The sequence below is a fragment of the Mastomys coucha genome, unplaced genomic scaffold (assembly GCF_008632895.1).
Source record: "Mastomys coucha isolate ucsf_1 unplaced genomic scaffold, UCSF_Mcou_1 pScaffold22, whole genome shotgun sequence".
In the NCBI taxonomy this organism is placed as follows: Eukaryota; Metazoa; Chordata; class Mammalia; order Rodentia; family Muridae; genus Mastomys; species Mastomys coucha.
In genome coordinates this window covers 129,420,400-129,442,530 of record NW_022196905.1, presented here as the reverse complement: position 1 = coordinate 129,442,530, position 22,131 = coordinate 129,420,400, and the positions used below count along the sequence as shown (strand labels likewise).

The 22,131-nt window shown below is 48.2% G+C and overlaps 1 protein-coding gene across 6 annotated transcripts in view; it reads left to right on the top strand.

Moving 5' to 3' along the window:
• Positions 1 to 22,131, top strand: part of Hip1 (huntingtin interacting protein 1) — a 144,092-nt gene that overhangs the window by 112,756 nt on the left and 9,205 nt on the right. For all 6 annotated transcript variants that reach the window (XM_031338214.1, XM_031338213.1, XM_031338212.1 and 3 more), the window contains exons 10-28: positions 399 to 474; positions 561 to 701; positions 1,853 to 1,950; positions 4,258 to 4,330; positions 5,550 to 5,733; positions 6,096 to 6,184; positions 7,293 to 7,409; positions 8,724 to 8,825; positions 9,030 to 9,173; positions 10,191 to 10,326; positions 11,496 to 11,582; positions 12,022 to 12,129; positions 12,210 to 12,346; positions 14,484 to 14,594; positions 16,103 to 16,161; positions 16,395 to 16,488; positions 18,695 to 18,795; positions 19,608 to 19,713; positions 21,792 to 21,915. In XM_031338214.1, the coding sequence (XP_031194074.1) occupies positions 399 to 474; positions 561 to 701; positions 1,853 to 1,950; positions 4,258 to 4,330; positions 5,550 to 5,733; positions 6,096 to 6,184; positions 7,293 to 7,409; positions 8,724 to 8,825; positions 9,030 to 9,173; positions 10,191 to 10,326; positions 11,496 to 11,582; positions 12,022 to 12,129; positions 12,210 to 12,346; positions 14,484 to 14,594; positions 16,103 to 16,161; positions 16,395 to 16,488; positions 18,695 to 18,795; positions 19,608 to 19,713; positions 21,792 to 21,915 (2,087 nt within the window). The remainder of the gene's footprint in view (positions 1 to 398; positions 475 to 560; positions 702 to 1,852; positions 1,951 to 4,257; positions 4,331 to 5,549; positions 5,734 to 6,095; positions 6,185 to 7,292; positions 7,410 to 8,723; positions 8,826 to 9,029; positions 9,174 to 10,190; positions 10,327 to 11,495; positions 11,583 to 12,021; positions 12,130 to 12,209; positions 12,347 to 14,483; positions 14,595 to 16,102; positions 16,162 to 16,394; positions 16,489 to 18,694; positions 18,796 to 19,607; positions 19,714 to 21,791; positions 21,916 to 22,131) is intronic.

The window sequence follows — 22,131 nt, the reverse complement described above, 5'->3', positions numbered from 1 at the left end:
AAAAAAAAAAAAAAAAAAATACACAAAACTTCAATCTGTTACATCATTCTGTTGAGTTTTCATTTATCTATGTGAGCAATACAGAGAGCGAGAGAGATGGATGTGTGCCATGAGTGTGCTTTTGGAGGTCAGAGGGCAACTTCATGGAGCCACTTTTATCTTTCCACATCATGTGGGTTCCAGGAGTCAAACTCAAGTCACCAGGCTTGCTCCGTGAAATGACCAAGTGCCTTTTACCCACTGCATCATCCCCCTGCCTCTGTAGTGTCATAATTGAATTCTGCCATTATGGAGGGCAAACCACCGACAGTATGTGCCTTTAAGGTGACAGAGGGTGGGATGCTGGGGAGATGTGATCAACCATATTCAGCATCTCTGAATTCCTTCTGCACTGCCAGGTTGAAAGATCTGTTTCAGCGTTCCAGCAACCTACAGTACTTCAAGCGACTCATTCAGATCCCCCAGCTGCCTGAGGTGAGTGTGCTTGTTGGGCTCTGCGTGGACCCCAGGGCCTGGCCACTGAGCATCCTTTAAAGATGTATCTTGTCTCGATTCTCCAGAATCCCCCCAACTTCCTACGAGCCTCGGCCCTGTCGGAGCACATCAGTCCTGTGGTGGTGATCCCAGCTGAGGTGTCATCCCCAGACAGTGAGCCTGTCCTGGAGAAGGATGACCTCATGGACATGGACGCCTCCCAGCAGGTAGAGACCCCTGCGAGAGGAACTTGGCCCTTCTAGAACAGACAGAAGGATAAGAGAGTCTTAGGTCTGTCTGTTTAGGTTAGATCTGCCAACTTTATTATTTGGAAATGGTGTCTCACTATGTTGCCCGTGCTGCTCTCAAACTCCCTGGCTCTGGAAATCCTCCTGCTTCTGCCTCTAAGATGGGTGCAGCACCATGTGCGTGCCACAGTGCCTAGCTGGATTCCCCCTTCTCATAACCAAGTAGGAGCCCCCTGCACTCCAGCTCCTGGAGTGATCTTAGCTAGGCCTCAAATCAAGAAAACAGATTCTTGGTACCAAGTGTAGTCGTGCATGCCGCTAATCACAGAACTTGGGAGGTGAAGGCTGGAGGAGAGGAATTCAAGGTCAGCTTCAGCCACGTAACAAGCACATCCTGAGGCCCTGTCTCCAAAATACAAAGGGCTAGAGAGATGGCTCAGCATTTGTTGCTCTTGCAGGAGACCTGGGTTTGATTCCCAGCATCCACAAAATGGCTCACAACTATTTTTTTTTTTTTCTGTTTGTTTTTTTGTTTTGTTTTTCAAGAAGGGGTTCTCTGTGTAACCCTGGCTGTCCTGAAACTCGCTCTGTAGACCAGGTTAACCTCAAACTCACAGAGATCTCCCTGCCTCTGCCTCCCGGGTGCTGGGATTAAAGGTGTGTGCTACCACCACCTGGCTTCACAACCGTCTTTAACTCCAGACCAAGAAAAGCCTCTTCCTACCTCTGTGAACACCAGAGACATACACACATACATGCAGACAGAACACACATGCATGCAGACAGAACACACATACATACAGACAGAACACACATACATGAAGACAGAACACTCACACATGTAAAAATAAATACATCTTTTAAAATGTTTTACTTAATTACAAAGAAAGAAAAATAGGAAAAAATGAGCCAAGCAAGGCAGCATATATTTTAATTCCAGCAATCAGGAGACAGAAGTAAGCAGATATTTCTATGAGTTTGAGGCCAGTTTGGTCTGTATAAGCGAGTTCTAGGCCAGCCAGAGCTCAGTAGTATAAACTAAATTTATAAATTGCATGCACCTCTCCCGCGCCCTTAGAATTTTCTAGGTCTCTGACTTGTGCTTCCCCTTCCCCCACCAATCGCTGCAGACTTTGTTTGACAACAAGTTTGACGACGTCTTCGGCAGCTCATTGAGCAGCGACCCCTTCAATTTCAACAATCAGAATGGCGTGAACAAGGACGAGAAGTGAGTCCATGCTGGGTGGAAGTACAGGGTCGAGAAATGAAGCTAAGCTGTGGTCTGCCTGCGACGGCTACCCCAGGAGGAAGGAATTCTGTGTGTGTGTGCATGTGTTTATTTGTGTTTGTATGTGAAAGTACATGTGTGTTTATGTGTGAGTATATCTGTGTGTTTATGTGTGTAAGTACATGTGTGTGTTTGCGTGTGTGTGTGAGAGCACGTGTATGTGTTTTTGCCAGAATTCAAGCTGAGATGTTATTCCACAGATGCCCTCTACTTCCTTTGTTTGGTGTTATTTAGATTGTGTGTGTTTGAGTATGTGTATGTGTTCACACGTGTGTGTACACATGTGTGTGTTTACATGTGTATACATGTGTGCACTTGCCTATGCATGCATGTGGAGGCTAGACGTCAATGTTAGGTATCTTCTTTTGTTACTCAATACCTTTTTTTAGTGTCTGTCTGTCTGTGTGCATGCCTGTGTGCCCACGTAGGCCAGAAATAGATGCCGTTTTGAATCACTCAACATAGGTGCTGGGAACTGATCTTGACTTCTCTGCCAGAGCAAGTGCTCTTGACTGCTGAGCTATCTCTGTAGTACAGTACCTCCTTTAAAAGAAAATATTTTGATGCATTTGTTTGCTTGATTATATGTGTGCTGTGGGTTGGGGGACATGGCAAGGTGTTGCACACGTTGAAGTCTGAATTTTATGGAGTCGTCTCTCTCCTTCTGCATTTATATGGAGCCCAGGGCTGGAACTCAGGTTGTTGCACTTGGAGGCAAGGTCCTTCACACACAGATCCACCCCATCTATACTTAGAATCCTTGACTTCTGGGCTTTTTGGAAAGAGGAGGAATGTCGCTCAGGGGAACCACTCACTTAGCATGCCTAAGTGCTGGGATTCCATCTCCCAGCTAAGAAAGGGACCAGGGTTAGAGAAATGGCTTTGTGGCTAAGAGCCCTTGATACTTAAAGTTCATTTTCCAGCACCTACATTGAGTGGCTTACAACCCCCTGAAACTCCCGGGGATCCAACACCCTCTTCCGGCCTCCAAGAGAACCCACACACATGTGCACATACTATTAGGCAGAGATGTACATAAATTTAAAAAACTGTCAGCCGGGTGGTGGTGGCGCACACCTTTGATCCCAGCACTTGGGAGGCAGAGGCAAGTGGATTTCTGAGTTTGAGGACAGCCTGGTCTACAGAGTGAGTTCCAGGACAGCCAGGGCTACACAGAGAAACCCTGTCTCGAAAAACCAACCAAACAAACAAACAAACAAAAAATTGTCTTAATCTCTCACCCCTTCTCTAAACATTTAGTCTATATCCTAGATCAGTAACTGTGAACCTGTGGGTATAAGGGTAAGATAACTAATGTTTAATGTACAGTAACCCTAGGTATCCAAGGGTTGCTGGGTCCAGAATCACCCTCACAGACAGGCACGGGTGCAAAATTCAGCCACTGTGCAAGACTCCTTTTTAAGATGAATACTCTGTGTGTGTGTGTGTGTGTGCGCGCGCTGTTTTCTTTAAATTTTGTACTGGGATGAAGTTGCTGCATGGATGCTATACCATTAGTGTATAAATAAGAAGACAGCTTGCAGGAGTCAGTTCTCTCCTTCTACCAAATGAGTGCCAGGGATATAACGAAGATTGTCAGGCTGGATGGCATCTTTACCTTCTGAGCCATCTCACCAGCCCCTGTTTTCCTGTTTAAGAAATAATGACAACATCAGGGGTTTGTTTTTGTTGTTTTTGTTTGTTTCTTTGTTTTTTGGAGGGGAAACTAGGAAAGGAGAAATTTACATGTAAATAAAGAAAATATCTAATTAAAAAAAAAGAAATAATGACAACAAAAGTCATATGTAGTCAATATAGATGCAATTTTTTATCTCCCCAAATATTTTCCATCTCCAGTCAGTTGAGTGCACAGGTCTAGAACCACAGATGAGAAAAGTTGACTGTAAACTTTATACTGCAAAGGATTGTTAATTATTCATGGGTCTAGAGATGGAGATTCATTTGTAGAGTGCCTGTCTACCCCAGTACTAAAGCAGTGGCACACGTTTGTAATTCTAGCACTCCAGAGGAAGGGAGAGAAGAGTGGTCGTGGTGGGAATAGAAACAACTTCCTCCAATCAATATCCGGAAACAAGAAAAGTTATTTGTTTGTTTGATTGTTTTCTTAAAGAGAATGGCCCCAATTAACACCAGCTTTGACTTCCTTTGCCAGTCTTCCAGTCTCCTGACTTACATGGAGGAGAGGGGCGGGACATAGTGACACCAAGCCTGATTTTCTCTTCTCAGGGACCACTTGATTGAACGCCTGTACAGAGAGATCGGTGGACTGACAGGACAGCTGGACAACATGAAGGTTGAGGTGCGTTCCAGGGTCCTTGTGCGCTTGGGTTTCACCATCATTGTTACACATGATACTGGCTGGACCCCATCCTAAGACGGGTTGATTAATAGTAGGCGTTGCTGGGTGTGGTGGCGCACGCCTTTAATCCCCAGTGCTGGGGAGGCAAAAGCAGGTGGGTCACTATGAGTTTGAGGCCAGCCTGGTCTACATAGTGAGTTCCAGGACAGCCAGGGTTACACAGAGAAACCCTGTCTCAAAAAAACAAAACCAACAACAACCACAAAATAGATATGCCGAAGTCAATGAGTTTGCTCATCTAAAGGTCTCAATTAGAATTTGTTGTCATAACCTGTGACTTTAGGATGGCAGTTAAACTGGGTACCAGTGTCCCCGTGGACCACAGCTATGGCGTGGCCTTCGGGGATGACAAAGACCACCTCTCATAAGTTCTTGAGAAAACTTGATTTAGGAGCTGGGGCTGTAGCTCAATGATATTTCACTTTGCCTAAATCTATCAGAGGGCTGAGAGCGCGTGACAGAGCACCTGTCTAGAATCCCTCGGTTAGGGTATGCCTCGTTGTAAAGTACTGGCAGAGAATTCATCAATGATAGCTTAGAGGTGTGGTTCAGTTGTAGAGGGCTGAGCTAAAATGACCCAGGAAGGGACAGGAGGTGTGGCTCATTGGCGGAGACCTTACCTAGAATCACGGTAAAGGGCTGGAGGTCTGGGAAGGGTGACTGAGCAGTAGAGGACCTTCCTAGAATCCCCCAGGGAGGGGCTGGGGCGTGGCTCAGTGGTAGAGCCCCTGCCTAGAATCCCCCAGAGAGGGGCTGGGGGCGTGGCTCAGTGGTAGAGCCCCTGCCTAGAATCCCCCAGTGAGGGACTGGGGGCGTGGCTCAGTGGTAGAGCCCCTGCCTAGAATCCCCCAGTGAGGGGCTGAGGGCGTGGCTCAGTGGTAGAGCCCCTGCCTAGAGTCCCCCAGTGAAGGGATGGGGTATTGCTCAGTAGTATAGACACTGGTCACATGAGCAAAATCCTGGGCTTGACCCAGAGCACCAAAACAAGAACAAAAAGTTTTCTGTCTGTGGTTGGTTGAATCTATGGATCAGGAAATATGATGATTCAGAGATCAGCCACATCAGTGCTAGCAACTTGAAAAGTCATTCCTGTTCTGCCTGGTGCCCCTATGGGGCAGCCTGGCAGAAGCAAGCTTCTCAGCTGGGGTTCCCCTGACAGAGCCAGCGGGCCATGCTGCAGCTGAAGGGTCGCGTCAGTGAGCTGGAGGCAGAGCTGGCCGAACAGCAGCACTTGGGACGACAGGCTACAGATGACTGCGAGTTCCTGCGCACGGAGCTGGATGAGCTGAAGAGGCAGCGAGAGGACACGGAGAAGGCACAGCGCAGCCTGACTGAGATAGAAAGTGAGGGGCAGGGCTGGGGCTGGGGGCGGGATCACCTCTTCATGGAAGTAAAGCCAGGGTGCTGACTGTTGTCCTCAGAGGTAGGGACAGGTTTCAGGGCACCGCTGGGCTCAGAACAACCAAGGACACAATGATGTCTTGAATCCCTATCCTGAGAGAGGGACTTTCCTAGGAGAGGGAGCTGGAGAAAGAAGACCTAAAAAGGTGGGGGTGGGTTATAGCCTGAGCTACATGAGAACGTATCTTAAAAAAAAAAAAAAAAAAAAAAGATAAAAAGATCGTTAGTGGCCCCAGCTTACTGGAGGGAGGATGAGGGCCATCCCAGCCAGGGCAGAGGCCTCACCTTGATCTTTCCAATGCAGGAAAGGCCCAGGCCAATGAACAGCGATATAGCAAGTTAAAAGAGAAGTACAGTGAACTGGTGCAGAACCATGCTGACCTGCTGCGGAAGGTAGGCACTTAGGCCCCTTCTAATCCTCCCATATATTCCACATTATGGGAGAAACAGCTCAAGCCTGGGTGGGTGGGGGTTGGGGGTCTCCAAGCTGCACTCATATGTATTTATCCTTCTTCTGTATGTCTGTATGTTTGTGTACGCGCATGTGTATGCAGCTGCTTGAGGAGGCCAGTAGAGGACATCAGAGCTCTGAAACTGAAGTTATAGGCAAATTATGAGCCTAGCATTGGTGTGGGGAACTCAACCTGCGTCCTTTGAAAGAGCAGCACATGCTCTTAACCTCCGAGCCATCTCTCCAGCCCCACACTCCTATTTCTTAACCCCAGCTTTCTTTTTTCTTTCTTTCTTTTTTTTTTTTTTTAAGATTTTATTTATATGAGTACACTGTAGCTGGCTTCACACACACCAGAAGAGGGCATCAGATCCCATTATAGATGGTTGTGAGCCACCATGTGGTTGCTGGGAATTGAACTCAGGACCTCTGGAAGAACAGTCAGTGCTCTTAACCACTTAGCCATCTCTCCAGCCCTAACCCCAGCTTTTTAAGACTTCTTGAGTTCTGTCTTGTGTGCCAGCCACACTTAGAATTACCCTTCATTTGAGCGGGACATAGTGGGACATGCCTATAATCCTATCAGAAGGTGGAGGCAAGATCCTATCTCAAAAAAATAAATAGTCAGGTATAGTTGCATACAACTTTAAACACAACACTGGAAAATAGGCAGGACTAAATAGTCAGATCCTATCTCAAAAAATAAACAAGTAGGCATACCTGAAATCCTTAAATGTAGGAAGCAGAGGCGGGAGGATTTCTATCAGTCTGATGCTAGCCTGGGCTACATGGTGAATTCCAAGCCAGCCTGGGAAAACAGTACATCAGACAACCCTACCCCTTACCCACTCTGTGTATTTTTGTAAACACCTGTAATTGTGACATCTATCTGAAGGTCATGGCTGATTCTGGCTTCCTTCTGGGTAGGAGAAAACGTCTCCCTTGTCTGCCTCCTTGTTACTCACAGTCTGATAGATCACTGCTGCTAGAGGAGAGACGGGCTCTGAGCCCGAGCCATGTCAGCTAAAAGACTCTCCACTCCTCTTTCAGAATGCAGAGGTGACCAAACAGGTGTCTGTGGCCCGGCAAGCCCAGGTGGACTTGGAAAGAGAGAAAAAAGAACTAGCAGATTCATTTGCACGTGTAAGTGACCAGGCCCAGCAGAAGGTAAGCAGGAGATGGCACCTGGGGATGTAGAAGGGAGGAGTGTGTGTGTGTGTGTGTGCGCGTGCATGTGTGTCTGTGGGGGTGGGGGTTATGTTTAGCTTCTCTTCTGGTACCGTGCGGGTCTGGGGGATCAGGTTATCCGGCTCAGCTGCAAGCCCCTCAAGCTTCAGTCCTCTCTTGAACACCTGTGGGCAGGCTTGGAAGCAGATCTGGTCCACAGGGCTTCATCATACTCTCCATGGCTAGTTCTCAGGGCCTTCGGAGGCTACACAGAAGAGCAGTTGCTGGGGGCTGGGCATGTCGCTCAGTTGGTAGATTTCTTTTTTGTTTTGTTTTGTTTTTTCGAGTCAGGGTTTCTCTGTGTGGCCCTGGCTGTCCTGAAACTCACTCTGTAGACCAGGCTGGCCTCGAACTCAGAAATCTACCTGCCCCTGCCTCCCAAGTGCTGGGATTAAAGGCTTGCGCCACCACTGCCTGGCGGTAGAGTTCTTATCTAGCAGGCTCACCTACGAGGCCCATCTCTGTTAACACCTGAACCAGGCATGGTAGTGCATGTCCGTGTAATCTTGGCACTTGAGTGGTGGAGGCAAGAGGAACAGAAGTTCAGGGTCATCCTTGGCTATATAGCAAATTCAAGGCCAGCCTGGGCTACTTGAAACCCTGTCTCAAGGAAGGACAGGGGGGCAGGCAAAGGAATGGGGGACCAGACAGTAGTGGCACATGCCTTTAATCCCAGGCAGAGGCAGGCAGATCTCTGAATTTGAGGCCTGCCTAATCTACAGAGTTTTAGGACAGCCAGGGCTATACAGAGAAACCCTATCTCAACAACAACAAAACTATATGTAAAATCAATTCTTATTTGTTTTATTGTTACTAGTAATTAATATTGACATTAATATCAATTGTGATTTAATATGTTATTAATCATATGATATAGTTAATTATATAATTGATATTATAATATTAATATTTTATTGAAATTACTGGTCCTAATTAATATTTATATTGATAAACTTAATTATTACTATATTGATAATCAGTTATTGATAGTAATTAGTATGTGTTAGTCCTGAATTCTTATTAACAGCTAATAAACTAATCTTCAAAAATGACTGTTGAGAAAGAAAAGCAAAGCTGTTGGTGAGGACTGAGTTATCAACTTCCTCCAACCTGCCTGTTATCCACACACTTATAACTCAGACCTCGTGGAGTGTGCAGTGTCAGTCACTAGCGTGGGACATGCATGTATACCTATGCTTATTCCTTCTCACGAGTCCCCGGCTCACAGCCGCTTCTATTTTGCCTCTGTTTCAGACTCAAGAGCAACAGGATGTTCTAGAGAACCTGAAGCATGAACTGGCCACCAGCAGACAGGAGCTGCATGTCCTCCATAGCAGCCTGGAAACCTCTGCCCAGGTGACCCCTTCCCTGTGCCCTCCCTCTGGTGCTTCAGCCCCTCCTGAGCCCTCTGCACCCCACCCCACCCCACCCCTGTAATCCACATGTATTCCTGGAAGCAGTGATAGACAGGTAGACCCAGGAAATGGCTCTGGGGTCCCCGGGAGGTGCCTCTTTAATTTCCTCAGTTTCTCCCTGTTTCCACATGGGTGACCTCTGCAGTCAGAAGCGAAATGGCTGATGCAGATCGCCGAGTTGGAGAAGGAACAAGGCAGCTTGGCGACTGCCGCAGCTCAGAGAGAGGAAGAGCTGTCAGCTCTCCGAGACCAGCTGGAAAGTGCCCAGATCCAACTGGCCGGTGCCCAGGCAAGTGACATAGAGCCACTGGGGACACTATGGAGGCCAGAGATGTGCTGTGAAGGGTTCAAAGCCATTGGGCCTAATTGCCAAGGTCTCCTGTGGGCACAGTTCCTAAAACCTAGTGCCTCTGTTTCATACACAAAGAAAAGTGTGTGGGCTGGGGCTGTACCTCAGTGGGTGGAGCGCTTGTCCAGCGTGCACGAGGCCATGAGTGCAGCCTCCAGGCCAAGTCACCTGAGCTTGCTTGCACATGCCTGTGATACCCTAAGTCAGGAAATCGACACAAGGAGAAGCAGGAGTTCCTGTTATCCTCAGCCTCTAATACTAACTTTAAGACCTACCTGAGATACATGAGTCCCCGCCTAATAAAATAATAAAATAAGCTAGGGCCTAGAGAGATGGCTCAGTGCTGAGGCTCTGTCAGAGGACCCGTGTTGGATTCTAATCATCTCTAGAAATGCTCGTGCAGACGCAGACACGGGTGTGCTTCATTAATCTAGGCTTATCTTTTTAAATTTAATTTGTATGTCACACAGATCCCCTTTTAAAGGGAGATTTATTTATATATATGAGTACACTGTAGTTGTCTTAAGACGAATTGGACCCCATTGCAGATGGTTGTGAGCCACCATGTGGTTGCTGGGAATTGAACTCAGGACCTTTGGAAGAGCAGTCCATGCTCTTAACCACTGAGCCATTATCTCTCCAGTCCCAAATCTAGGCTTGTCTTAATCAAGAGGACAAAGTTAGCAGTCCTCAGGACGTCATTTGACTCCCATCCTGGTAGTAGACTTGGGCCTGTGGGCCATCCGAGAGTCTCCTCTGGTCAGTTGTGAACATCAGTGGACCAAGGCTGGGTATTGTTTTCTACGTGGAACTGACCAGTATGGATTTCATTGGGGCCACAGTGAGAGGCCAGGAATCCATGTGGTCCCAGGTATTTACTGCTTAGGGTTCATTGTGGTGTGCCCAGCCAACTTTCACCTCCTTGGTTTTTTTGTTTTTTGTTTTTTTTTTTTTCAGGAATCCATGTGCCAGCAGGGAAAGAACCAGAGGAAAATCCTCTTGGCAGGGATCAGAAAGGTCGCAGAGCGTGAGGTACAGGAGGCGCTGAACCAGCTTGAAGAGCCTGCCCTCATCAGCTGTGCCGGATCCACAGGTAGTCTTCCTTCTGGCTGCCCACCTGCTGGACCCCGCTGCCCTGTACTTGTGATTGGTGTCGAATCCCACGGGAAACGTAACTCAGGGGGTCCTCAGCCCACCTACATGTGGGAGCCCATGGGGTAAGCCCACCCTCTAGGTCGATGACATTCGAAGTTCTGTGGCATATAGTGCTCAAGTAATTGTGACTTAAGGGGCACTGTGGCTCGAAATTTCAGAAGGTTCCAGTCCTCAGCGAAGAGGAAGGCATGGAAGAACAACTCTCTGTAGTGGTGTCTGGAGTGGAGAGAGTGAAGAGCAAGACAGGAAATAGACAGGGAGAACAGACTTCCAAGATCTTCCCCCGTGACCTGTTTCCTCTCAGTAGGCTCCGCCTCCCACATGGCCATAGCCTACCAGATTCTGTGCGTTCCAGGACAGACAGAGCAGTGTAGTGAGACCCTGTCGCAATAATAAGGACAACAATTGTAATATCCTAACCTTGTAAGAGACATTTAAGTGTCAAACCTTGCAGTGCGCCATGGCCCTGTAGTGAGCAGGACCCTGAGACAAGAGTGAGGTGAGGCCGGGCGGTGGTGGCGTGCGCCTTTAATCCCAGCACTTGGGAGGCAGAGGCAGGTGGATTTCTGAGTTCGAGGCCAGCCTGGTCTACAGAGTGAGTTCCAGGACAGGCAGGGCTACACAGAGAAACCCTGTCTCGAAAAACCAAAAAAAAAAAAGAGTGAGGTGAGAAGCAGGGCTCAGTTGATAGAGTGCTTGTGCAGCATGTACAGAGCCCTGGGTTCTAGTCCTAGTACCGTATACACTGGGTGTAATGGTACATGCCTGTTATCCCACCACTTCAGGGAGGGAGGCAGGAAGACGAGAAGTTCAGTGCCCTCCTTGGTCACATCATGAGTTGAAAGCCAGCCTGGGTTCCGTGAGTCCGTGTCTCAAAAGAAAGAAAGAAGAACAAATAATGTACATCGCATCCCAACCAGCACAGCCAGCAGCCCTCCCTTCTGCCTTCCTTCCATCTCTCCCTCTTTCCCTTCCTCTCTCCCTCAGTCTTATCTTAAGGAAAAGCGTGTGGGGCAGGGACTCTAAGTCCATCAGCCAGCCCACCCAGCTGCTTATGGAGAGCGAATTGTGAGACCCCTTGTTCTGACGTTACCCTGTCTTCCTCAGATCACCTTCTCTCCAAAGTCAACTCTGTTTCCAGCTGCCTCGAGCAACTGGAAAAGAGCCGCAGCCAGCATCTGGCCTGCCCAGAAGGTAAGAGGGACAGAGGGCATGGCCTCTGTCACCAGGGGCCACCAGGCCAGGTTCAGATATGTACACAAAGGAGCTGGAGATATGGGCTAGTGGTTAAAAGCAAGTCCCAGGACCCATCTCACCTTGGGCTATTTTAGTTAAATGGATTTGATGCCCTCTGCTGGCCTCTAGGGATATCTGCATTCAGATATTCCCTCACAGACATATATATTTAGTAAAATAAGTCGTGCAGTGGTGCTCGCCTTTAATCCCAGCACTTGGGAGGCAGAGGCAGGGGGATTTCTGAGTTCGAGGCCAGCCTGGTCTACAGAGTGAGTTCCAGGACAGCCAGGGCTATACAGAGAAACCCTGTCTCGAAAAACCAAATAAATAAACTAAAAAGAATATAAAGAAAAGCAGTGGCACCTACCACTGACATTTTCCTTCCTGTGCCCTGCAGATATTAGTGAGCTTCTACACTCGATAACCCTGCTTGCCCACTTGACTGGTGACACTATCATTCAGGGAAGTGCCACCAGCCTCCGGGCCCCACCGGAGCCAGCCGACTGTGAGTACCAGAGTAGAGGGGATGCCCCTGAGAGCAAGGAAAACAGGCAGCCTTTAAACATCTGTCTCTCCTGTCTCCAGCTCTGATGGAGGCCTGTAGGCAGTATGGCAGAGAAACCCTGGCCTATCTGTCCTCCCTAGAGGAAGAGGGAGCCATGGAGAAAGCTGACGTCTCAGCCATGAGGAACTGCCTCAGCAAGATCAAGACCCTTGGCGAGGTATTGTTAGTGATATGATTTGCTTTCTTGTTGTGTGGTTGTCCGACACAGGGTCTCGTGTAGCCCAGGCTGGCCGCAAGTTCTCTTTGAAGCTAAGGATGACCTTGAACTTCTTTCTTCTTGCCTCCATATTCTGGATGCTGGGGTTTCAGGCCCAGACCACTCTACCTGCTTTGTGTGGAGATGGAACCCAGGCTTCATGCATGTTAGACAAGCAATCTACTGAGCCACATCCCCTGCCCTATTGGCCTTTCTGGATTTGAGATGGTGTCTTCTAGACCAGGCTAGCCTCCAACTTGTCACGTAGCCAAGAATAACCTTGAATGGCTGATCCTCCTGTATCTACTTCCCACATGCTAGGGTTACTGGCATGCTTCATCATGTCTACCCAGAAAGTTTATGTGTGTGTCTGTGTATGGGAGTACATGTGCACATATATGTCAGTGTGCACATGTGTACCATATGAGGCACAGGTGGTTTCTGTCATGCTCTCTGTTCTTCTGTCCCTGAGACTCTCCCTGAACCAGACTCTCAAGCTCTCACGTTTTCTCTGCCACACTGAAAGCCAGCCACCCCACAGACCCACTATCTCTGCCCCACTCAGGCATGTGCCAGATGCTAGGTAGGCTCTTTATGCCAGTGCTGGGATCTGCACTTCAGAACTGATGATTGCGCAGCAAGCCCCCTTACCCACTGAACCTGCTCTGCAGCTCCCAGGAAGTGATTCTTATTTCAAGCATGAGTGCAACTGCATTGCCAGGGAATCAGTTGTGCTCCCCCCAGACCTTTCTGTGTCTCCAACTTGACTCTAGAAAGAGTTAGGCCTGACAGCAGGTGACATCATTGTTGTGTTTTGAGGCAGGGTCTCACAAAACCACCCCCTGGGCCTCTTACATGCTAAGATTGCAGGCCTGTGCCAACTCGCAAGGCAAGGCCAACCTCAGGACCTTCTAGCCATGTTTGAGTCACTGGCCTGGCGAAGGCTCCCTGCTATATCTTTGCCCAAAAGGGGAGTAGATAGTTACTCGTCTCTAAGTATGGTTCCTGGCTTGGCAGGTAACTCCTAAACCCGACAGGGACACCAGATTGTGAGACTTTCCACCTAGGGAGATAGAAGCAGTGTTTGCCCCACTCCCTCTAAGGTCCCAATGACAAACTGAAGCTCTGTTCCACTGAGGTTCATCCTTGGGAACCACTGAGTTTACTGTGTTTCCTTTCAGAGTAGGGTGAAGGGTCACAGACAGGAATGTGGGTGAGCTCACAGCCACCACACTACAGAGGCTTCACGCGGCACAGATGACAGCTTCCCCATGGCCACACAAATGGATCAGCCTTTCTCTTGTCCCTCCTTGAGACCCTGAGGATTCTGTGCAATTGTTGTGGAAAATATTTAATCCCAATCCAGGGGTTTCTACCCCACCTTTGGCCATGTAGTTCCCAGATATAAGACACACAACCTTTATATTTACAATAAGCCTTAAACAGCACAAGAGCTGGGCAGGTATCTATCCTCTGTGCTATTATGTCTATTTCCCAGCCAATAATCCCATTAGATAACTTGCTATGTTTCATCTGGGTTGCTTTTAACTCCAATTAGCCAATTAGCCAAGCTAATGGCCATTATTTTTAGATTCTTACCTCATGGTGACTTCTCCTCTCTTCAATTTTTTTTCCCCTCCTCATGGGTCTCCTCCAACCCCAAGCCCAGGAACCCAAAACCCTGACTATATCTCTTCTGCCCAGTATTGGCTGTCGGCATCTATATTCACCAATCAGGGATAACTTGGGGATCAAGGTCCCATAGCATCACCTAGGTCTAAGTGAGGTCTCTGGGAGCAACCACGATTTAGCATAGCAAAAAACCAACCCTCAACATGCAAGTCAGGTAGAGTTTGACCTCTATTAACAATGACAGTTTTATTCAAAATGGCTTCACTTTAGTTCCTTCTCACTGTGGTTCTGAGAATGTGCCAAGAAGGGATGAATATGAGGTTTGAACTTTTACATCATGGGAAGTGCCAGGTTGTTTCTGTGACAGGCCCTGCCTCCCATGCCTTATAGAAAGTTCCTATGATAGGGCCTAGAAAAAGCAAAGAGAAGGACCAAGTGTCCTTTTAACCTCTGCTACTGCTCACAGGAGCTGCTGCCCAGGGGCTTGGACATCAAGCAGGAGGAGCTGGGTGACCTGGTGGACAAGGAGATGGCAGCCACTTCAGCTGCCATTGAAGCTGCCACCACTCGGATAGAGGTAAGAGAATTCTATAGTCTTTCCCACAGTGACCCTCCTGTGGCTTCCCTAGAGCAGTGCTGTGCCTCGGGAATGTCTTGGTTTCCCTGTCAGAGAAGCCAGAACTGCCTTGTGTGATGGTGCACATCTGCTATCTCAGCCCTTGGGAGGCGAAGGCAGGAGGTAAAGGAATTCAAGGTTGTCCTCAGCTATATAGTAAATTTGAAGCCAGCCTGGGCTACATGAGATATTGGAGAAAGAGAGACAGAGACAGAGAGAGAAACAGAGAGAATTGCTAGTTATGGTGGCACACATCTTTAATCCCAGCACTAAAGAAGCAGAGGCAGGTTTATCTCTGAGTTCAAGGCCAGCATGCTGTAAAGAGTGAGTTCCAGGACAGCCAAGGCAACAGAGAAACCCTGTCTTGAAAGACAGAACAAAACAGAACAAACAAACAAAACAAAACAAAACAAAAAAGGAAGAGGAAAAGAACACAAAATCAAAACCCAAGATCATTGCATCAAAGAGGGGAAGAAAACAAGGTCTTCATGAAAAAAGATGAGTAGTTTCCTCCAAGGTAGACTGGTTTGGTGTCAGGTCACCTGACTTTCAATTTCCAGGCCAGCTGATAATAATAACATGGATGTGAGTAGTTACATTCACCTGTCTGGGATGGCCACTGGTTCAGTTTCATTTCTGTTGCTGTGATAAAAAGCAACTTAGGAAAGAAGGGTTTATTTTTGCTTACAGGTTCAGGATATTCCACCAAAGACATTGTGGCCAGAGCTTGAAGCAGCTTTCACATCCCATCCGCAGTTGAGAGCAGAGAGCAACAATGTGTACACATTCGCTTCCTTGCTCACTTGTGCTCAGCTTGATGTCTCTACTCTTAAACAGTTCACACAGTTCAGGAGTCATTGCATAGGGAATTGTGCTGCCCACAGTGGGCTGGGTATTGAGACTCACTTGCTGAGTGAATCTAGTTTGTTGATTTGACAGTTAAAGCTACCCATCACTGTCATAATAACTGCTGGGGGAAGCCTGATAGGTCTTAAAGAGTAAAAGCTGAATGAGACCCATGGGAAAGGTCTCATATGGCTACTATGGTGGAGGGCATGCTGACTACTAAGCACCTACCTCATGTATTTGGTAGCAGCTGCCTCTGGTGTATGGTTCATGTACCAATGTCCAGACTCTCACTGGCTAGAACAGTCAACTCCAGGTGTCTACCATCCTGATAGACGAAAGGTCTGGAGTTTTTCTTACTCACAAGGATAAAGGTGAAAATATCTAGCTAGGTTCTGCTTTTTGTAACACCACAGCTTGTTGGATCCAAGGCAGTGGTGGTTGATCAGGTTCATGGTACATTCAGGGACTATGCTTAGTGGGATGGGAATGTAGCTCAGTGATAGAGGGGCTGGGGTCATGGCTTATCAGAGCACGTGCCTAGCACGTTAAGAAGCCTGAGCCAAGTCCCAGTAGTACACACAGAGACAAGGAAAGAAACCAGCCATGCTTCTTTTTAACAGGAAATTCTCAGTAAATCCCGAGCCGGAGACACGGGAGTCAAGTTGGAGGTGAACGAGAGGTCAGTGCGAACCTTGGGGTCACAGTAGGTAAACGAGGTGCTTGTAAGCAAGGCCTGCAGGGACATGTCATTCACCAGCCTCCTCCAAGGCCCAAGGTGGCAGTATCCTCCAGCCATCCCAACACCTTATCTGCCCCTCCCTCCTACTCAAGGTCTTCCTGGTTTAGGAATGAGAAAGCAAGTCGCCCACTTTCTTCTTAGTGTCTGCGTCACCAGCCATTTCTTCTCACTAGGATCCTTGGTTCCTGCACCAGCCTGATGCAAGCCATCAAGGTGCTCGTGGTGGCCTCCAAAGACCTGCAGAAGGAGATAGTGGAAAGCGGCAGGGTAAGCGGGGCTTTCTTCCTCCACGTGTGCTGGCATCTGGTTGGCTGGCATTCACCTGTACTCCATCATGGGTCCATCTGCCAATCTAAGGAAATTCACAGGCACTGTGGAGAGTTGAGGGTTCCTGGCAGCTGCCTCCGCTAGTACTAGTCCAGCTCCTGGAGGCCACGCAGAGCTGCTAGACACCCCTCTGACGTTGTGAGTCTAGGCCTTCCAGGAATGACTGAGAACTTTAGGAAGCTGTGCAGATCACAGGAATAAACTTGGTACTGTCATCTCTCAGACATGCAAGGTTGGTCCCTATAGATTTCCAGACCTGCAGATACTTAGCTCTTTAATCCAAGAGCTCATAATGCCGAGGCAGGAGGATCTCAAGTTTGACCTCAGCTGGGGTGCATAGCTGGTCCTTCTCTCAAAATTCCCTTCATGAGTTGAGGATATGGCTCAGTTGGCAGAGTCCCTTCCTAGCATCAGTAAAACCATGAATTCTACTCCAGATGCTGCATAAAACTATACATGGTTTATCCCCAGCATTGGGAGGCAGAGGCAAGCAGAGCTCTGTGAGTTCAAGGCCAGACTGGTCTCTACATACAGACCCTGTCTTAAAACAAGAGCTTTATGGGCTAGAGAAATGGCTCAGTGGTCAAGAGCGCTGGTCTTCTGAGGGACTCTGAGTTTGGATCCCACCCCCACCCCCCATCCCCTCTCCCAAAAATGAATCTTTTTTAAAAACTGGGGACTTACTTTAATTCATTTTGCCTCTTTGCATCTTTGTTTTCTTATACTTAAGATGAGAATAAAGGCACTTAGCCCTTGGTAGGCATTCCCTAAAATTAGCTGTTAATGGCTGGGTATTGGGCCAGCGAGATAGCTCAGCAGGTAAAGGTGCCTGCCACTATGCCTAACAAGTTGAGTTCAATCTCCAGGTCATACATGGTGGAAAGATAGAGCCAGTCCCTTCGAAGCCATCCTCTGACCTTTATACGTGCACCATGACGTGAACACATCTACCAGCACACATACATACGCTTACAAAATATATAAACAAATTCTGGGGCACAGGGGTCCTTGTGCTCACAGAGAAGCACGCAGAGAACCAGAAACGGTAATCATTGAGGGGTGTCTCCCTAATGCAGAAGATAAAAATCAATACCTGCATTCCAACTACAAAGCTAGAGGGGATTTTGTTAGTGATCTGGAGACCTTCCTGCTATCTCTAGAGGCAGGCCTCACCCAAGTTCCCCAGAATAATTATCCCAGGCTCCTCCCTCCCTAGACCATTGCCCATCCTTAGGGGGGATGTCACATGTAGTTTATGGCCTGCTGACCTGTATACTATCCTTCAGAGATCACACTAGATTCTAGGCCTCTGAGCTTTAGAACCCGCCCTCAGGGTCACATGTACTTTGTAACAGAGTGTCTATGTAGCCACACCTTAAGCTTTCTTATGCCTCTGGAATTGGACTGGTTGTTGCCTGGAAACCTTTTCCAAATTATACTGCATTTTCAATATGTAGACAATGAACCACCTGGCTTAGACTCCCTGAAGTCCGATCCAGGTTGATGAAGTCAGTCTCTACTGTGTTCTCATTCTCGTCACTTGCCTGTCTGACACCTGCAGGAATCACTCAATAAATGTAATTTAAAAAAAAAAAATCTGGGTATGTTGCTACATGCTTATGACGTTAGCACTTGGGAGGCTGAGGCAGGGAGACCAGCCACTTGGAGGGTAGTTTAAGCTACGTAATAAACCCTCTCAGAACAAATACTGCGGGCTGGAGAGATGGGCTTTTGCTTAAGAGAGCACTGTTGTTGCTGCAGAGGACCAAGGCTCAATCCCAGCACTGAAGTGGTGGCTCACAATCATCTGGAACTGCAAATCCATGGGATTTGACTCCCTCCTCCTACCTCTGTACACATGTGGCACATGTGTATACAGACAGAACAGACAAAACACACATGTGTATACAGACAAGACACTCAAGAGAAATCTGTTTAAAAAGTCAAGTAAGGCAGAGCAGTGGTGGCGCACGCCTTTAATCCCAGCTCTTGGAAGGCAGAGGCAGGGGAATCTCTGAATTTAAGGCCAGTCTGGTCTACAGAGTGGGTTCCAGAACAGCCAGGGCTACACAGAGATATCCTGTCATAAAATAAAATAAAAATAAAGTAAAACTCTAACCAAAGTGTTATATTTTTGCTTCTATAGGGTACTGCATCCCCTAAAGAATTTTATGCCAAGAACTCTCGGTGGACAGAAGGGCTTATATCCGCCTCCAAAGCTGTTGGTTGGGGAGCGACCATCATGGTGTAAGCGTCTGGCCCCAAGGCTCCCCTTTCCCATCCCATTGTCCCACCCCAGACAGTTGATAAGAGATAAAGAAGTATCTTTCTCATAGCCTGGCACAATGGTCCCCACCTGTAATCCCAGCACTTGGGCTGAGGCAATAGGATAGTAGGTAGAGGCCACCCTGGACTATCCAGGTCCCTGTGTAATAACAACAGAGTGTAAAGTGTGCTGGGCTAGATCCACGGTGTAAAGTGTGCTGGGCTAGATCCACGGTAGAGCATTTGCTGAGCTTGTGTGCGCCTCTTAGTCCAACCTACAAAATGTTTGTTGGTGTTGGTGTTGGGCCGGTCTGTTTTGGTTTTTAAGACAGGGTCTGTCATAGCCCTAGAACTATCCTGGAGCTCACTCTGTAGACCAGGCTGGCCTTGAAGAGCTCCACTAGCCTGTGTCTCCCAAGTGCTGGGATCAAAGGCCTGTGATACCACGCCTGGCCCAAAAAGTTTTTAAAATCTAGAAACAAATGATTTTTTTTTTTTTTAAATAAAACTAACAGTGGGACTGAGAGATGGGTCGGTAGTGCAGTCCTGCATGGTAAACATGACCGCCTCAGCTCAACTCCTGGCCATATATAAAACCCTGTCTCAAAAAAAAAAAAAAAAAAAAAAAAAAAAAAAAAAGTGAATAGTACTGGAAGTTTGAAAGGGACCCAGATGGGGCAGGGTAAGCAGGGGGCCCTTTCTGTCTAGCCAGGGACTTAGCATTGGCTGGAGATGGACCATGATGCTTTCTGCTTTCTGTAACTCCATTCTTCATGTCTCATCTGGGTTCTCAGGGATGCTGCTGATCTTGTGGTCCAAGGCAAAGGGAAGTTCGAGGAGCTGATGGTGTGCTCACGTGAGATTGCTGCGAGCACAGCCCAACTCGTGGCTGCATCCAAGGTAGGGCCAGCTGGTGCTGGACTATAGCCATGAAACTGAGCTCAGGGACAGGTGATAATCCACAGCTCTGTTTGTGCTGTCCTGAATAAAAAGTTCTGCCTCTCGAGGTTTCCGTAGCACCCTCTTGTAAAAGCCTGATGTATGCCAGATGGTAGGTATAGTCTAAATCTATACAAAAGTTAAGAAAAAGGGCTGGCAAAGAAAGAGAAAGGAGAGTGGGATGGTGATGTATGCACACATTTAACCCCTGCACTCAGGAGGCAGAGGCAGCTGGATTTCTGAGTTCAAGGCCAGCCTGATCTACAGAGTGAGTTCCAGGACAGCCAGGGCTACACGGAGAATCCCTGTCTCAAAAAACCAAACAAACAAAAAGGCCTAATATGAGCCAGCAAGGAGCTCCTCCCCCAGCTCATCACATGCGTGCCTTGCTGCTCTTGTCACTGTCATAAGGTAGATTTTGAGGGTCCCAGGCATCCAAGGAGCATTCAGGTGCTCTAGGCAACATGGACCTGTCATCCCAGCTTCTGCTGGAGTGTTAAAAGTTAAAGGCTAGCCTGGACTTAAATTTAGGGCCAGCTGGAGCAAGTTCACAAGACTTTGGCCCAGAATAAAAATTTTAAACAGGGGCCAGCAAGATGGCTCAGTCAGGAGAAGGGACTTGCTACCAAACCTGATGACCTGAGATTGTCTACTGCCAAGGGCTCAGTGGTAGAGCCCCTGCCCAGAATCCCCCAGGGAGGGGCTGGGGCTGTGGCTCAGTGGTAGAGCCCTGCCTAGAATCCCCCAGTGAGAGGCTGTGGGTGTGGTTCAGGGGTAGAGCCCCTGCCTAGAATCCTCAGGGAGGAGCTAGGGCATTGTTCAGTGGTAGAGCCCCTGCCTAGAATCTCCCAGTGAGGGGCTGGGGGCGTGGCTCAGTGGTAGAGCCCTTGCCTAGAATCCCCCAGTGAGGGGCTGGGGGCGTGGTTCAGGGGTAGAGCCCCTGCCTAGAATCCTCAGGGAGGGGCTGGGGGCGTGGCTCAGTGGTAGAGCCCCTGCCTAGGATCCCCCAGTGAGGGGCTGGGGGCGTGGCTCAGTGGTAGAACCCTTGCCTGGCAAGAACATGGCTCTGAGTTCCATTGCTGTATCCAAAATTAAACCAGTATCTGTTCACCAGTCATGGTGTTCATGTCCTTATTAATCTAACACTGAAGGAGCAGAGACTAGAAGATCTCTGTGAGCTCAAAACCATTTAGGGCTTGCATGGTTAGACCCTGTTTCAAGAAAAAAGTATCTGGCTAGAGAGATGGCTCAACGGATAAGAGCATTGCTTACTCTTCCAGAGGACCTGGGTTCAATTCCCAGCACCCACATGACAGCTTACAACTATCTTTAAGCCCTGGCCTACGGTATCTGACACCCTTATAAAGGCATACATGCAATCAAAACACCGATGCACATAAAATAAAAATAAAGAAGTTATTTTAAAAAAAGAAAGAACGAAAAGGGTCTCTGTTAGTCAGGCCTGTTGGCCCACGTGCTCAGTGAGCAGTGTTGTGTGGACCTCGGTTAGTTGGAGGCCAGTGTGCTATATAGCTAGCTCCAGGCCAGCCAAGGCTACATAGTGAGACCCTGTCCCAAAGCAAAGTATATGGTGATGGCACTGCCTGGCAGTCTGTCAGTCACCTGACTTAGCCCTTAGGTTTCGTATAACCGATGTCTGCCCTCACCCCCACACCGTCTCTGATCGTGAAGCGCTTCAGCTGCATTTAATCCTCACGGGAAGCCATTGACCAGGGCTCTTTCACCACTGGGCCAGAACTTCACCCGAGAACATTCTTTATTCCTCCCTTATTACTTAGGATTCCCCACACATGGAAGAGTTATCATGCAGGTAACTATGCAGGCTAGAGCGCAGGGCAACCCAACCCATATTCCAGGCTGACTTTCCACTCTAGATGTCCCGGGTCGGGCCCACAGGCCACGCTGATTTTGAGAACTGCCAACAGACAGTGTTTGCTGAGCTCCATCAGGCCAGCTGCTTGGTCCCATCCTCGCTGCCTTTGATGTAAAGTGAATATCAATGTCCTTTGTCCCGGCAGGTGAAAGCGAACAAGGGCAGTCTCAATCTAACCCAGCTGCAGCAGGCCTCTCGGGGAGTGAACCAGGCCACGGCTGCTGTGGTGGCCTCAACAATTTCCGGCAAATCTCAGATTGAGGAAACAGGTAGTCCTTTGCACTTTGCATCTCTTCCCCATGATCTCAATGACTTCTGTATTTTTAATTCTTTTTTTTTTGTTTGTTTGTTTCATTTTTTAATGTGTGATATGTGTGTAGGTAAGCATACATGAGTTTACTAATGTGTGCAGGTCTCTTCCACTACTGACTCTTCCCCCCTCCCTTCTTTCCTCCCTCCCTCCCTTTCTCTCTCTCTCTCTCTCT